Source organism: Nylanderia fulva, unplaced genomic scaffold, assembly GCF_048542155.1.
Source record: "Nylanderia fulva isolate GAGA-0341 unplaced genomic scaffold, ASM4854215v1 Scaffold29, whole genome shotgun sequence".
NCBI lineage: Eukaryota > Metazoa > Arthropoda > Insecta > Hymenoptera > Formicidae > Nylanderia > Nylanderia fulva.
In genome coordinates, this window is record NW_028190358.1 from 1112563 (window position 1) to 1129892 (window position 17330).

The 17330-nt window shown below is 37.1% G+C and overlaps 2 protein-coding genes and 1 pseudogene across 2 annotated transcripts in view; 1 reads left to right on the plus strand and 2 right to left on the minus strand.

The window, feature by feature from the left end:
- The first annotated feature begins 1661 nt into the window (after positions 1-1661).
- On the plus strand, positions 1662-15236 carry LOC114933047 (A disintegrin and metalloproteinase with thrombospondin motifs 7). The gene is made up of 18 exons (XM_029305481.1): positions 1662-1762; positions 1988-2363; positions 4675-4840; positions 5101-5405; positions 6832-6956; positions 7024-7170; positions 7400-7546; positions 7969-8116; positions 8710-8805; positions 9414-9623; positions 10135-10371; positions 11607-11730; positions 11817-11943; positions 12171-12291; positions 12677-12820; positions 12908-13026; positions 14320-14489; positions 14609-15236. The coding sequence occupies exons 1-18, from the start codon at positions 1662-1664 to the stop codon at positions 15199-15201; spliced, it is 3456 nt and encodes a 1151-aa protein (XP_029161314.1). The 3' UTR covers positions 15202-15236.
- LOC114933131 (THO complex subunit 3 pseudogene) lies at positions 5912-6792 on the minus strand (annotated as a pseudogene).
- The window catches only part of LOC114933104 (A disintegrin and metalloproteinase with thrombospondin motifs 12), a 33479-nt gene continuing 30205 nt past the window's right edge, over positions 14057-17330 (minus strand). Inside the window, exon 16 of the mRNA XM_029305569.2 lies at positions 14057-17197. Within this exon, the coding sequence (XP_029161402.2) occupies positions 16438-17197 (760 nt within the window). The 3' untranslated portion in view covers positions 14057-16437. The remainder of the gene's footprint in view (positions 17198-17330) is intronic.

Sequence of the window (17330 nt, forward strand, 5' to 3'; positions counted from 1 at the left end):
TTATATGCAAAGTCATCGATTATCTATGCGCCATTCTTGCCGATTCGTGCACAGGTAGAGGAGCGACGGCCGAACAAGCCGTTTTGATTTACTGTCCTCGAGCTTTAAAGTATAACAAAGCATCGATTATTCTTACTCACGCGTTTGACGTGATTGAACAATAAACTAAGATTTAACTATAAAGCCGGTCCCGGTAAGAGGCTGATTCAGTCCATATTTGATCCGATTGAATATAGTCATACGCAGACGTGCACACACATATATCCGTTAAATCAAGTGAGCGAATTGAGAAACGTAATTTATTGTTTTTTATAATTCTTTTAATATATTCTTGCTATTAATTAAAAATAATTTTTTAAATATTTGTTCGTAGTAATAGCTTGAATATATAATTAAATAATTTAATTTCAAAATTACGTGTAATAAAATATTGATATTAAAAATATTACTAAATGCATGTATATATATATATATATATATATATATAATACTGAAATTTATTTATCTATTTTTTTATATTTTCATATCATCATCTCATCTGTGTTTTTTTATTTGGAGACTTTTTAAAGGAATCGTTCTTTCATGTCAGCAATACTTTTGGCTTTTTTCTCCCTATCGTTGGCATTGAGTCAGGTGCAACAAGTGTATGCAAAATGCTGTTATTGCAAGCTAAGCGTAAAATTGAGTGAACGTCGTTGTCGATAATGCGAATGATAACATCCGTGCATGATATAACGTCGCTTCTAACTTTAAATGCGGCTCACCCTTCTGTGAAATCTAAACGTCGTACGGAATCGTTCGCGCGAATTTTCAGGTTTCAATTCGTCTGTTGCTTTATGTTCCGTTTTCCGATAATGTGGTCATGTACGAGGGAGTTTGTCGAATAAGGAATCTGGATGGATGACATAACGAGTATGCGATATCAAAGATACCGGAAAATCAAAGATGACTTTCTCGATATCTGAACAAAAAATAAGGAATCAAATTTGGATGCTATTAAAATGTCAATTTTTTATTAATCTTATTTATTTTTATAAATTTTATACGTCATAAAAATATGAAAATTGATAGTATTAATAAATCACAGAAATGTTTGTGTTTTCATTATGTGAGATTCATATTACACATAATTAAATCTATTACCATTTTAAAATGATTTATTATATTTTATTAGTTTTGACTTATAATTCAATAAGTTTAATTTGTAATATAACTTTATAATGCAAATTATGATCTTTTTGTTTACATAGACTCTAATTAAATTAATTATCTATTTTTATGGTAAATTAATATCTCATTTAACATGCCACATACATATTCTCTCTTTCTCTCTAATTTTCTCAAACTTTCTCATTATAACAATTATTTATGCGACAGTATTTTATCAGGATATTAAATAATTGTAAATGTTTTATCTACAATATATAAATATATATATGTATGTATGTATATATATTTGTATCATTGCTCTTTTTGTCATTGAGGCTGTTAATTAAATCAATACATAAATAAATTGTTTGCGTTTCCATAAGTAAATTATTTGCACTGTATATACAGTGTAACTGGATATATGTTTCGTTCAAAATAATTTCGTTTCTACGTTGTTCGTTGATATCCGGTAACTTCAGACATTAAGGCCAATTTAGAGCAAACCAATTATAATGATCATACTCGTGATATTTTTCACGCTTTTCACTGTGATTACCGATGGCAGTATACTCGAAAAATACGCCAATGCGCCAGGAAATGTGTACCATGGTAGGTAAGTGTATTGACATTTTGCAATCGGCACTAATTTCGCCGTAGTAAAACCTGAGATTGATTCTGTCATCAAATCTGGAATGACAGTTATGATGTAAAATGAGTGTCTAACAATCTTTCGAAACAAAAAATAAATATTTATGTATAATCGTAGAGCATTGAAAATTATATAAATTATCACGCCTCCTCGTCGTCGATGACTATGCGTTTCGAACGAACTATTCAGGTATACCAGAGACATTCACGGTCCGGAGCTTCTGATACCGAGACGAGTATCTGACGATGGTAGCTTCAGCACATATTCTCTGCCAAATTTCTATAACCGCCAAGAGATTAGCGGGCGGGACAAACGATTCCTCGGGGCGATCGATAAATTGCACCTGGTGCTACCCTTCAACGGGATCGATCACCACGTGGAACTCAGCCCGTACCATGAATTCATCTCGCCTGACATGGTGGTAGAGACACGAGGAGCCGGAATCAGCACTAATCTTGATGAGGGTTTGAGATTCAGGAGGGCGTCCGATCGGCAGTGTCACTATCGCGGCACCATTCGAGGCCACGACAATTCCAGGGCGGCTCTGTCTTTGTGCGACGGTGTGGTTAGTATAATATATGTATATATCCGCGTTCCGCGTTATATCCTCCCCTTCGGGAACCTCGGTGTTAACGAACCGAGGAAAGAATTGCAGGCACATTTGTGTTTTTTTGCCGAGTTGATATAGAATACGGTATTGGAGTGTCTTTTTCATAGAAGGTCTTCAATTTTTTTTAGGGATTTACGGTTGTACTTTAATTAATTAGTTTCTTTAGGTATATTTGATATATAATTGCATAATTGATTATTCGTTAAAACATTAATTTAGCCAATTAAGATCCGTTGATATTTGAGTCAGATTTTTTTATCTCTTTGCGCACGGATTATGATTAATTTTGATGAGTGCTACTGGAGATAGAATAGAATTTCGAGAGAAGTGACTGCAAGGATGTGGTTGGTGCACATAATGCATTCCACGGATTCCTTCGGGAGATTAATGTTAACGAAGCGAGAGGAGAATTGTGATTGTAGTGGAATAGATATTACAGAAGACGAAAGAGTTGCACAGGAAAGTCTCTGAATCCCGCCGAAATTTGATGATATTTATACATACATATATACACATATTAAAATGTGACATTTTTAGAATTATAACATTCTTCATATATTTATTATGTTATCGCACAATTATAACAGAATTAAATATCCGCGAATTTGAATAAAGTTCGTGATATAATTTCAATTTATAAAACGTCGCAATAAACGATGCTAGAAGCTATTTTGGTAACACATCACATCTTTAAACATATAGAACATCCGACGGTTATATGAAGAAGGACGCGATATTATTTTAGCGAGTCTGGATTTCGAAATTGACGAATATAACACATATTTTTTATATTTTTATCATTATAAGAATTTGGCAAATTTTGATTCCTTAGAACTTTGCGAGTACGTCTATTCTAAGAGTGATAAAAATATATAAAGATTGATATATATATGCGATAAATGATTACAGGGATTAATGCAATTCCTTTTAAGCAAATGCATATATATCAATGCATCTGATTCTAAGTGTGTAATAAAAGACTCTATCGGTCTTCTAAGTGCGCTGCGTAACACACCGACACTTAATAGACGCAACAGAAACGCAGTGTTGTGGTGCACTTCAGTCAGACTGCATCGCTGGTTTGACTACGTGACGTAGCTTTTCCCGGATAGTGATAAAAATAGAACGAACAAATTTGTAAGAATCACGTGACAGCTATATGAATGTGGTTTATGCTCTCTCTATCAATCCTTTGTTTCTCGCATAGTTTTTTTTATGAATTACGAAGTCTCAATTACGTAAATGAAAAAATTGAATTTATCAAAATTATTGTTGTATGCAACTTCGATATTTTTCTCAATATATATATATATATATATATATATATATATATATATTTGAAACGATAAACATGTTACGATATTCTTAAAAATCTCAAAAATAGTTTTCCGCCATCACTCGTTATCTTCAGAGGCAAATGATTACCGTGCAAATAAACTGCAAGCTGGGTGAAACGGGTCGAGCGTCTAATTGATCCCATTAAACGCAAAGTCGCGACGCATATCGAGGGAATGCGATTGCCATCTACGATTTTTTGCTGGTCGCATGAAATCACGCGATTGATGTAAAATGTAAACATTAACATTCGTAAATGATTTAAATGTTAAATTTTAGTAAACATTTTAAAATTGAACAGCCGAAATGTCACGAAAGTATGACACGTTTGGCCTTTTTCATTTTAACATTAATGTCAATGATATTGGCATCATCAGATTTATTCGTTTCTATATAATCTTCGAGATATGTATTATAATATATATCATATTAAAGATATTTTAATGTCGGAGATTCAAAAATTTTATCTCATTTAATTTATAATCTATATCGAAATGTAGAACGCGATCAAACGCGGAGTCTTGTATTAATTTCATTACTTATGAATTTTAATGTGCAATGTGTGATACGAAATATTGAAAATTAATGTGACTAAGTAGATAGAATCTATTATTAATTCAATTACTTATAAATTTGAATTTGAATAATTTTATGCAGTGTATGATGGAACGAAAGTAGGGAGGATAGCATTTAAAATATATACATATATATATATATATATATATATATATATATATATATATATATATGTAGATATAGAATTTTATACGCTAATTATATTATAAAGGTGCTAATCTTTAACATACCTATAGCGTTTAGAATTTTACAAAATAGCAATTTTATATCAATCAACTAATATGTCATGTCGTAAATGTCGATATTTTATTTTCTATCGTTATTATCGACAACGTGACACACCTCTCGCGCGCAGGCCGGTTACGTGCAAACTAATCATGGACGGTACTTCATCGAGCCAGTGTATCAGGCTGAACCCGACGCGGACGGACAGCACATTCACGTAGCTTACAAACGAGATGCTCCACACGAGAGAAAGGGGCAAACCGATGCTATATCGAAAAGATATTGTGGAACTAGTGGTTGGTATCTTTACAAACATTATCCCCATTCTCATTTCCAATTTTTGTTCTTACAAGTAATTTTTTTGAACGAGGCTAGGCTTGTTAGCTATATCCTATTTATTATTTTAACATTTTACTTCAACTTGAGATGATATAATTCCGAAACCATGTCGCATAGACATTTATTATGTAGCGTAACGCGAGAGGATTGCGCATAGTTTCGAACAAGTGACAAATAATAGCGCGTAGTTTGTGAAAGCTCATTCCCGTTTTAATAGACAACTGGGAATCTGCGTGGGCGGAACAGTTAGCTAAAAGGCAAATGCAGCTAATGGAAAATAATTCTCTCGGTGCAAAGCGTGACATCACAATATCTGCGGGCACGCACAGTGTACATCGTTATATAGAAATTGGATTAATCGCCGATCGGAGATTTCTTGATTTCCATAATAACACCGATTACGAACAATATCTCTTAACGATCATGAATATGGTGTCTGATTTTTATCATGACAGTTCCGTGGGAAATCAAATAGACGTCGTTTTAGTACGCATGATATACTTGGAGAAGGAAAAAGAGGAGGTAACGTTAATATAAGATAAAAATTAAATACACGATCTACACTTTATTCCTCTCAGCCATAGAGCCACACGCGATGTTATTGCGATAATTAAGAAAGAAAATTTGGAAAGTTCGTATCTGGGATACAAGGACCCAGAAATGTACAGCGAACATCAGTACAAGAGGGGAGAATATCAACATATCGTGGTCGCCAGATGGTAACACAATTGCTGTTGGAAATAAGGAAGATTTAGTAACCTTCATCGATGCCCGGGTGATGAAGATACGCGCAGAGGAGCAGTTTAACTTTGAAGTAAACGAGATTTCGTGGAACAAGGACTCAGACACATTCTACCTGACGAATGGTCAAGGTTGCGTGCACATTCTTAGTTATCCCGAGCTGGAATTGTTGCACGTAATCAAAGCGCATCCTGGTACGTGTATCTGCATTGAGTTCGATCCGACTAGCCGGTATTTTGTCACCGGATCCGCAGACGCCCTGGAGGAATGAAGTGTAGATCGTGTTTTTAATTTCTATATACCGGGACGTCGGCGATCTTTTCACCAGTCTCCACCTCGCCGATGTCTATAACTAAGTTTTCGGACGCCGTCGCCAACAATTGTCCATCAAACGAGGAAGAAATAGTGCGCACTGGCCACTCCAACCGCGAAAATGTCCTCAAGCAACAGAGTTCATCGGCGTCCCACAGAGAGACCAGGGCGTCTGCGGATCCGGTGGCAAAATACCAGTGTGGCCAGTCGGGTCGAACTTAATGCAGATACACGTACCAGGATGCGCTTTGATTACGTGCAACAATTCCAGCTCGGGATAACTAAGAATGTGCACGCAACCTTGACCATTCGTCAGGTAGAATGTGTCTGAGTCCTTGTTCCACGAAATCTCGTTCACTTCAAAGTTGCTCCTCTGCGCGTATCTTCATCACCCGGGCATCGATGAAGATTACTAAATCTTCCTTATTTCCAACAGCAATTGTGTTACCATCTGGCGACCACGATATGTTGATATTCTCCTCTCTTGTACTGATGTTTGTTGTACATTTCTGGGTCCTTGTATCCCAGATACGAACTTTCCAAATTTTCTTTCTTAATTATCGCAATAACATCGCGTGTGGCTCTATGGCTGAGAGGAATAAAGTGTAAATCGTGTTTTTAAAAATTAAAGAGCCGAGTTAATATTCTTATTATTGTAAAAATTAAATGATGTGATTAGAAAAAGGAGGGAGAAAGAGAGAAGCACAGAAAATATTATTGATGTCTTAGTTACTTGTTTAAAAAATTATTTAAGCTCGTCAATCTATAAACCCCAAATTTAATATCTTATTCAATTTCTTTTTAAATATTACATATCTCCTTTTAATTAAGAGCAACATTCGATTATGTTTAACATTGATATCCGATTTATCGACACTCGATGCTGTGCTCGTAGATAGATTTGCTTATTAGTCCAGCTGCCGAGAATACGTTGGAAAGTTTCGCGAAATGGGCAGAAAAGATGAATCCAAAGGATGATACGCATCCTAATCATTATGATATCGCAGTATTGATTACAAGGTAATTTGTATAGGCATCGATTTAATTGTTGTACGTACATCGCGTTGCAATTCGCGTGTATTCTCAGATACGACATTTGCTCGGAGGGAACAAATTGTGAATTGATGGGTCTCGCTCATGTCGCTGCGGCCTGCGACTCGGCAAAGGCTGCTTGCATCAATGAAGACAGTGGACTTTTGCTTGGCGTCGTGGTTGCCCACGAAGTTGGTCACGTGTACTGTATCTATCATGCATTTCAATCACAATTATGTGTGTATACAGAAATTTAAAAAATGATTTAAGTGCAGAATTTTTTAAAAATCTTAGAAGAGATACAGAGAAAATTTTTAGTGAGACGCAAAACAAAATGCAAAGTTTAAACATTTTTCTATGTTTTAACTTACACGAAAACTTCTAATCTAGTTAAATAAAAACGTGATTTTATACAGCATTTAAATTTATAGAATGGGTTGTTCTCACGATGAGCCCCAGACCAGCGGATGCCCATCAATGGACACGGATGATAGCTACTTTATTATGTCCCCTATCGTCGTTCTATATACCATTAGATGGTCGAGTTGCAGTAGGAAATTTATAACAGCTTTTCTCGAGTAAATCAAGTTTGCACATAAATAATGGCCGTTTTTAATTATGTAATGATATGCAGTTTTATGCAAATGCATCGTACAACATCATATATATTGCTCAACATAATCCTGTGAAAATATTTTTCCATTATAAATATATGTAATACTCTGATTGATCAAAATATTATTCCTCTCTTTCTACATATTTCTCGTAGATTTTATCAATTAATCATTTTATAAGTTATTAAATTGCAATAGAATTAATAACCTTTTTTAAAAACAAGAGTTTAATTCTTTCTGCATTTTTTATTAATGTCAAATATCAAGAGCAAAAATTCTAAAATTTATTTATGAAAACGACCATTATTGTATATATATATACTCATACAATACTGAAAATAGAATAATAATTAGAAGTAATTTTATGATACTTTTTTATGAATAAGGAGCGGATTGGGTGAATGTTTGATCGACAATCCAAGAAATCCCCCGGAAAAATTAAAGTATCCGAACATGTTGCCGGGTGCAATGTACGACGCCAACTTCCAATGTGACATGCTATTCCCTGGCTCGAAAGTGTGCCCGCAATCTCATGTAAAATTTTAATAGATTTCATACAACTTCCGCATTTCAGCATTTTCGATCCAATTAATGCAAGTTGCAAATTTCTATTCAGCGAAATTCAAATTTTTCTTTATAAGTCGATAATTTCACTGTCACATCAATTATTTATTATATACATATATTCCGCGTTTCATATATTCATCACTTGCTTGTTGGAAATGGAACGGCTTTTATCAATCATTTATTACACATTTCCTCGAACAATAATATTCAATTATCGAATTATCTTTTGCATTGCTTTCGATGAAATATTAATTGCCCGAATAAATTGGACAAAGTTTCCAGCTTTTGTTTTTACAAGTGATTCTTTGAACGAGGCTAGGCATTTTTAATTACATCCCATTTGTTATTTTAACATTTTACTTCAATTGGAGATGATATAATTCCGAGATCATGTCGCGTACATTTTTATTTCTATATATCGATATTAATTAGCTTTCGGTAGTGTAACGTTTCTATACAAACAATGATGATGATACCGTCGTAAGTTGCTCCATCTCAATCTAGTTCCTTAAGATTAATCTCATTAGCCAGGGCTCTTTGCTACCATATGTATATTTCAGACGAGTGGCTGCGAGACTCTGTGGTGCTTGACCAACACGAGCTGCTACTCCTTAGGGACGCCACAGGCTGACGGTACGAAGTGCGGTGAGAACAAGGTGCGCGCGCGGCAGCTTACGTAGAACCTGTTTCCCCGGCGAAATATATTCCCAGCGCGGATTATTTAGCAGTCGCTTAGCGTCGTTGTTTATGCATCCGCAGATATTGCCGGCGACATAAATAATACGTCGCTGCGAGGTGACATCAATTATTAAACGAACGCGAGCGTAAATGGCGATCGCGTCGAAAGCCATTTGCGAGGCGCGATCCGCGCGTCCCGGAACGCCGTCGGAAACGTAGCGGGAATATAAAAGGGACACGTTTCTCTCCGTCTCTCTCCCCCTCATCCGCATCGGTGAGATTTATTAAACGGCGCGCCTTTCTCGCGCGCGTCGCTCCTCGCGGATGTAGATTTCGTCGCCTTCGGCGCGCGCTCGCGAGAGCGGCGAACGTAGATTTAATCGCGCCGGGGAAATAAATTGAAGTGTCAGGAAACTTCGCGCGACTCACCGCGCTGGAAATTGGTATTCGCGCGAGGCGGAGAGTAGCCCGCGAGACATATTGCATTCTTCTAACCCGCGGGACAAAGGTAATATAAAGAGTAAGCTATATGTGTATGTATTGTGTGTGCGCTATATGTGTGCGCGCACGTGCGCGCGAAATCCAGTGGTGCATACATAAGAAATGCGTGGACATGGGCACTCGTCCGGCCGCGGTTCACGGCGGATGGGGCGACTGGGGTCCCATGGGTTCCTGCAGCAGAACTTGCGGCGGTGGTCTCAAATATTCCGAGAGGGAGTGCGACCGGCCGGTACCGGCGAACAGCGGCAGATACTGCATCGGCGAGAGAAAGAGGCTTTTCACTTGCAACACCACGGTAAATTGCATCCATCTTTCGTTGCTCCTCCTAAGCCATTATTATCTCGCGCGCGAGTTTCAACACTTTAGGTTTTCTCACCTCATCGCGATACTCCGGCACGACACTATCCTGGTCGAATTACAAATTTCGTGCGCTACGTATGCTCGCGCGAGAGATGATGCTGGGGTGTCTCTATTTTATTCTGATTATCGCGGTGAGATGGCTGACAGCATTGCGTCGTCACGCGTGTATAGCATTTTTACGTTTCCTAACAGTGAGATATGCGAAAGGCAATGTTAACGTGCTGACACAAATTTAGTTTGAGAAGGAAAGAGGAAGAGACAGAGAGAAAGGAGGAAAAAAACTATCATTAGCTCGAGCTTCTCCGTAATGGAGTTTGCCAAAATGTTTTAATTCTTTTTATACTCGCGCGACGATTCTCTACGCTGTCGCAATTTTCCCGTATGCTGTTCCACATGGAATTCCGTCACATATTCGTCGTAACGTTTCTGCGCACTAAATTACACAGCCCTGTGACCCGATGAAACCGCCGTACCGCGCGGTACAGTGCTCGGAACACGACAACGAAGAGATACTGACGGACGGGCTCCATCAATGGAAGCCGTACATGGACTCGAAATTAGAACCCTGCGCGCTCTACTGCATCAACGAGAAGAACACATACGTGAAGATCTCGCCGATAGCGAACGATTCGACACCCTGCAAAGCTGGGACCAATTACATGTGCATCTCCGGAACGTGCAGGGTGTGAAATCGTAACTTTTCGGAGTAAAGTCGTTTGGTCGAGAAATCTATGCTATTTGCGCTGACCCGATAAAATTCTTCAGCGACAGAAATGTCGAAATCTCTTTTATTTTTCTTATATGCTTTTTTTGCAGGTTTTTAAAGATATCTACATTGAGGGGATCCCTCAGCAAATGACGAACACCGACAAAATGGCAGCACACATATCCAAAACATATGCACGTATACGCAAACGCACGCACACATACGTATGAATCGTATATAGTTTTATTAGACTTCTAATCTAAGTTTAAAGGATAACAATGCTGTCTTTCGTGTTCTCTAATCCCAGGAAATGTGCATTTTTATTCGTACAAAGTGCAACGTCTGTAACGAACTGTCAACCTCATCATAATATGTGCTTTATATAAAACATATGCACTTTGTACAAATAAAAATGCACATTCCCTGGGATTAGAGGACACGATTAGAAATACGATTCATACGTATGTGTGCGTGCGTTTGTGTATACATGCATATGTTTTGGATATGTGTGCTGCTATTTTGTCGGTGTTCATCATTAGCTGAGGGATCCCCTTAATATACATTCATAAATATTCAATTGAAAATGTCTAGAAGCTCTTGTAATTTCGTAAATATTTATGCTTTTCTATAGCTTTCAGCCCTCTTGATTTTGTGAAATATATTCTAAAAAAAATTCGAAAAATACCCGAAAAAAATTTCTCACTTCACAGAAATTGTTTTCAAATATTACATGTTTGCAACATAAAACATAAACATATATGTATGTAATCAAATTAACAATGCACTCACGATAACTACTAACAGCGTGTTAAATATTTTCATGACAACCTTTGCGTTGTTTCAGCATAATTAAATTTAGTGGTAAGCCTCTTGGTATTTATTACATGCGTGTTTGTAATTGTTTTGTTCATGGCTTGTAATCTACCATTAATTAACAGTACCTATACCTACATAAATACTAGATGTAATTTATCACAGTAGATTTAAATAATCAAAGACTTAATATAATAGAAATTACAAATATTATAACAATAAAGTAGATCAAGTATTACTTTTTTATATAAAAAAAAGAAAAAATCTCTCTACAAACTATCATTTTAAAAAAGAAAAAATTATGTTACAATTCTTATCATACACAAGAAAATGTCAAATAGCATGATATGGCATTTTTCTATATGATAAATATTTATAACACAAATTTTCGCACTATAGAAAGTCGGATGTGATTGGGTGATAGATTCGGACGCAATTGAGGATAAATGCGGCATTTGTAAAGGCGATGGAACGAAATGCAAACAGGTGCAGGGCGAATTCATTGAAACAGTGTCACAAGGCGGTAAATTTTTAGATTGTCCGCGCAATTTGCTATACGGAATTGAGTCACTTTCTTCTCTACGATATATCGTACGTCTCTCGTTGTAGCTTATACGAAGATCGTAACAATACCAAAAGGAGCTCGCAGTGTAGAGATTTCCGAGAGAAGACCCAGCGAGAATATACTGGCCGTGAAACTCGAAAAGGATAAAACGTATTGCATCAATGGAGACAAGTGAGCTTCCGCAAAGTTTCGCGCGCGAGATAGTTGTTCCTCTTTTTCGTCTCTTTTCTTTTTAATTTATAGTGTTTATTTAGCACAAACACACACACACATATATATATATATGCATATATACAAACTTCCGGAAAATTGATACTCATAAATACATTTTGTAATAATGATAAACACGTAACGTGTTTTTCATGCGTGTGTTTATTGCATACACTTTTATGACGTAGTCGCGAGTTTAAAAGCGGAGATTACGAGTGCGCTGGAACGATGATTATCTACACGCATCCGGAGCCGAACAAGGAAGTAGTGGAAATGAAAGGTCCGATATCCGAAGATATTGTAATACAAGTATGCTATTTTGTTTATTTTTCAACGTACGAATATCGTACACAGGATAAATTGGTCTTGCGCGAATAATTTGATCAAAAATCTCGTGTGAGCATGTTTTTAGACTAAATTTATTTTTCGTAAAATATCTTTCGATAAAACCTCTCTATAAACATTTTATTTTATTTTTCTGCTTTTTTCTCTTAATTGATATGTATAGGTTAATGATAAATGTTCAAAACAATATATAGGCAACAAAAAGATTACATATTTGCGAACAATAATTACTTAATTAAAATTTTGTAATTTTTACCATATATATATATATATATATTAAATGATAGGTTGTTAAAAAATAGTAAATATTTATGAATTTTTATTCATGCAACGGCTGCAAATCTTTTAGTATGCGTTCTTCAATCCTCGAGACAATCCCGGAATAGATTACAAATACTATATAAAATCGATGAATATATCGTATGCGCCCAAATATATGTGGGATTTCGTCGAGTGGTCAGAGTGCAGTGCTAAGTGCGATGGTGGCACAATGGTGATTAACACAATAACATTAAATACTCTCGACGCGACCGCAAATGCGATCGCTTTTATGTGATGTACGTGTTATCGATTTGCATAGATATCCGAACCTTCGTGCATCGAAGAGCAAGGTGGGCGAGTGACGCCTAATTTCTGTGAGGGATTATCGCGTCCGAAAGCAAAAAGTCGCGTTTGCAATGAAACTCCTTGTCCCGCAAAGTAAGTCACAAGTTCTAGACATTATTTCGTCAAAGTGTAGATCAAAATATATGCGTAACTTGATAGAATAATTCGTTAAGTGGAGCAACAATATTTAAACAAACTAAGGTTCAATAACGGCTCTGTAATATAAATATAAATATAAATCATAAGGAAGGCGTAAAGAGCCATGGTTTCGCGGATGTTTTCTACGTACATTTACAACGAAACTAAATTTTCGTTGGAAACAAAGCATGCGTAACAAGGCACGTATTATTCTCGGTGTACCAAACATGACTCTAAAAATTGAAATAATCTCTTACTTGAGATTTAATTTCAAAAACCCCTAACCCCCCTGCGGAAATAATTAAACAAATGCAAGAGAAAAGCCCGATTCAGCAACTTTCGGATCTATATTTTTCTCTTGCATTTATTTAATTATTTCCGCAGGGGGGTTAGGAGTTTTTGAAATTAAATCTCAAGTAAGAGATTATTTCAATTTTTAAAGTCTTGGTTGTGGTACACCGAGAATAATACGTGTCTTGCGCACGCTTTGTTTCCAACAAAAATTTAATTTCGTTGTAAATGTACGTAGAAAACATCCGCGTATGGCTCTTTACGCCTTCCTTATAATTTAGATTTATAACAATATTTAAGTTAAAAACAAAATAAGATATATTTCAAATAAAAAAATATGTATGTATATATATATTAATACTCACCAGTATGATGCGCAAAAGTTAATCACTATGATGATCTGTAAAACAAATATATCCAAATTATGTATGTATAAAGTAAAGAAAAATTGTTTAAAATAATTATTATTATTAATTATTTTTAAAAATATATATTATTTAAAATTAATATTAATTATTTAAAATATATTTTATATAAAACTTGAATCTATTAATATTTTGCTGATTATAATATTGATAAATTCCGCTGTTGCACATTGATGAGTTATAATTATTTCTTCTTATTTTATTTTACTGCATTTTATGAAAATTATATAATATATTACATATATGTACATATGTATATATCTGCTCTGCTTAACGGTTTAAATAACAATTACACATTGCAATAAAAATTTCTTACAATATTAAGAAGTCTCTGTTCAAATGATCTTACAATTAGTACTTTTTTAACGCGATGACGTAATACTACATCTATGCTCGCATACGTTTGCTAATAAATAAAATGTTAACTTATCGCGTAAACATCGATCTAGCATTTTGCGCGCACATTAGCGTTGGCTCGATAAATCTGACGTAAAGCAAATAAATTCTTGTCTATCGTCGATCGATTATGTAGATGGCGAGTGAGTCAATGGAGTAAATGTAACGCCTGTGATGGGAAGAAAGGTGTGAGACGTCGCAAGATTCAATGCGTAAGACCCGGTGCTCGACCTGGAGAAGACGATGTGCAAGCAAATCTAAATGCATGCAAAGGTCGCGTGCCGAGGCAGAAAGAAGAGTGCATAGGTATACAAACGTGACGTTTCGCATTCGCGATATATTGTATTTGAGATGCATCCGATATGATTCGCAATAGAAATTCAAAATGCTCAAAGATTGGATTTTGAAAGTACACAATGCACCAGGTACAAGACCCTGTAAAACGATGTGCCCCAAGAAAACTCGACAAACCAATGAGCATGAGCTCGCAGATGTAAAGGAGAAAGCAAGCTTATCACCGGACGATCAGCGAAGAATGATTGACAGATTCGTCGATCTCGGCCTGGCCCATTACTTGGAGAAGAACCATGACAAGTTGTACGATGATGACAAGTTTGAAGGGACGAGCGCCGCTCGGGACTTCCGACAGCTCCTTTACGACTGGGCGATGACAAACGAGGACAAGCGTAAGCGCACCTGCGAGACGGAGAAATTTACCACGCCGAAGCCCGGATCGATCATCAAGGATTCGATACCTATCGAGAAGGTTGTACTGCTGCAGGCGCCGTACATGGACGAGTCCCTTCAGTCTAATCTGTCAGACAAGGCGTTCCAGGAAGCTGGCGATCTCGTTGGCGTTGGCATTGACACGAGCCAGAAGAAGGTTTACAAGGGCTCACAGGCGGTCAAACTTCTCGAAAAGTTAGCCCATCATAATCTGACAGTAAATCCGCGCGCCGTTTCTACTACAGAGACTGATGATCTATCAATGGATATCGCGTTGGAAAAGAAGCGTTAAATAATAAAAAAAAATTGTTCGCATAATAAACTCGTGTTATTTTATATAGATGTACATGTATAAGTTTCAGAAATATATAAATACGTATGTATTTTAAAGAGGTGACATTAGGACTTTGAACATCTTGGTATACTTATTTAAAAACTTGCTCTTTGCTGATTCACGTCGTCATCACGATATGATTAATTGCATGATGATTGTATGAAGGCCGTCAAAATCGAATAAAAAATATAATACTATATGAAAGAGTCGCGTGACGAGCACAAAATATTGTATAACAATAAGCGACATGCGATATGATCGATCAAACCGACGGACAGATGAACGTTTATATTACGAGATTACGTGGAACAAGTACAAACTCAAGATTAATGATTCGTGCGTTTTTTTCCTTATTACTTAATCTTTATTAGTATAAGAAAATATCGCACGTCAGACTTTTCTCAATAATATCACCAGGATACAGATCACATATTAAGAAAACACGTTCGCAATCTCGGATCATTACAAAGTATCATTTCCGCCATAAGTAACGCACAAACGATGAATCTGGAAGATTATCATTCAATAGCGAGGTTGGTCAGTGGGTTGCGGGAAGACATCCTCGCGTCATTCAGGTGTAATTTATGTCGCACGTCATTCTCATTGCGTATACCGCCACATATTGAGAGATTATCTTCGGGTTCTAGCAGATCTATCGCCGCTTTACCGTCAATTACGGTCGTGTTAGCCGGACTTAAACAACGTCGCTGATTTAATCGAACGATTCATCTTGCGACTTCGCGACTCTTTACAATCGTCATTCAGCGTGGGCCGTGATTGTGATCGTTAAAATCCAATACACTTATATAAAAGCACGCGCCGTAAGCATAATTCGATCGTATAACGTAACGATTGTTTTTATCGCTTCGAGTATCGGCAATCTGCACGTGCGCGCGTCTCGCTCTGAAAAGCAACACCCTGATGTCGTGATTCTATTCAATGACTTGTAAAAGTCTCTTTGATGGATCACATAACCATCGTTCGGATCGATACAAATTCGTTTTCCAAGTGCCGCTTTCAAAGAAGCAAATCAGAGTAATCGATATATTCACACATGTATAGATGATGTGTCTTGCACGATAATAATTCTTCTCTCTTTTATAGTCCAAGGAACGTCCGAATTTTTTTCCGCGATCATTCGTTTTCATCGATTCAGTATATCCCGTAAGAATTTCTCGCAAAAGAGATCGGGATTCAGAAAAATGCACGAGCTTCCTCCTGAATCTTTTGTATGTATCTGAGAGCATCCATACCGACTAAAGTAAATTCCGTGCTATTTTCCGGTGGATAAGGCACAAAATTCTTGGGAAAATTCGTGATGATATTCCTCTCATCGCGTTCCAGAATAATCGTAAGCGTCAAATTCTGTACATCCTCTTTATCGATCACTTCCTCGCCCTTCTTGATCTTACTCACATTAGTCTCTTCCTTCTTGCGGTTCCGTATATTCCTTGATCTTTTATCAATCTGAGAGCGATCTCGATTTGCCTTAGTCGAATTTCGAATCGAGCCGTCTAGTGGAATTAAATCCATCGTCTTACTTGAAAGTGCATTAACATACCCGGTGCCGATCAAACAAGAGAGATTGCTTGGATTCCCAGTTCGTCTCGACACGGACCAGTCATTCGGATGTCGGTCTTCTACTATGATGTCGCTTAAAGGCGTCTTAGCGGGCTCTCGAGCGGCTTTAATGAAGTCGTTTTGTCGCGTTAGCGTGCTCGGACGAGCGGAAGAGAGCCTATATTTGCCGTCGGCGGTACTTCTGCCTTCTCTTCTTCGTCGGCTGGCTTCGCAAGCCGCCGACTCCCTCGGCTTCGGTCCTTGGCAGTAGCTGTCCTCGATCACGTCGACATCCTGCTCGCCACGGCCGACGGGTCGCATACATTTGACAGCGCGCCTTCTCTTGCAGTTAGGCGTGCACGGCGTGCAGCCTTGCCATTCGCCAATGATCCATCTGGAATCGCCCGCGACGATAAGAGCAAGATCTTAATTAGTTCGCGACGACGAAGCGATTATCGTACAGTGTCATGTCCGTTCGTTAGTTTCTTCAGATTAAAGCAACTATTCTGTCCAACACGTGGATGTGA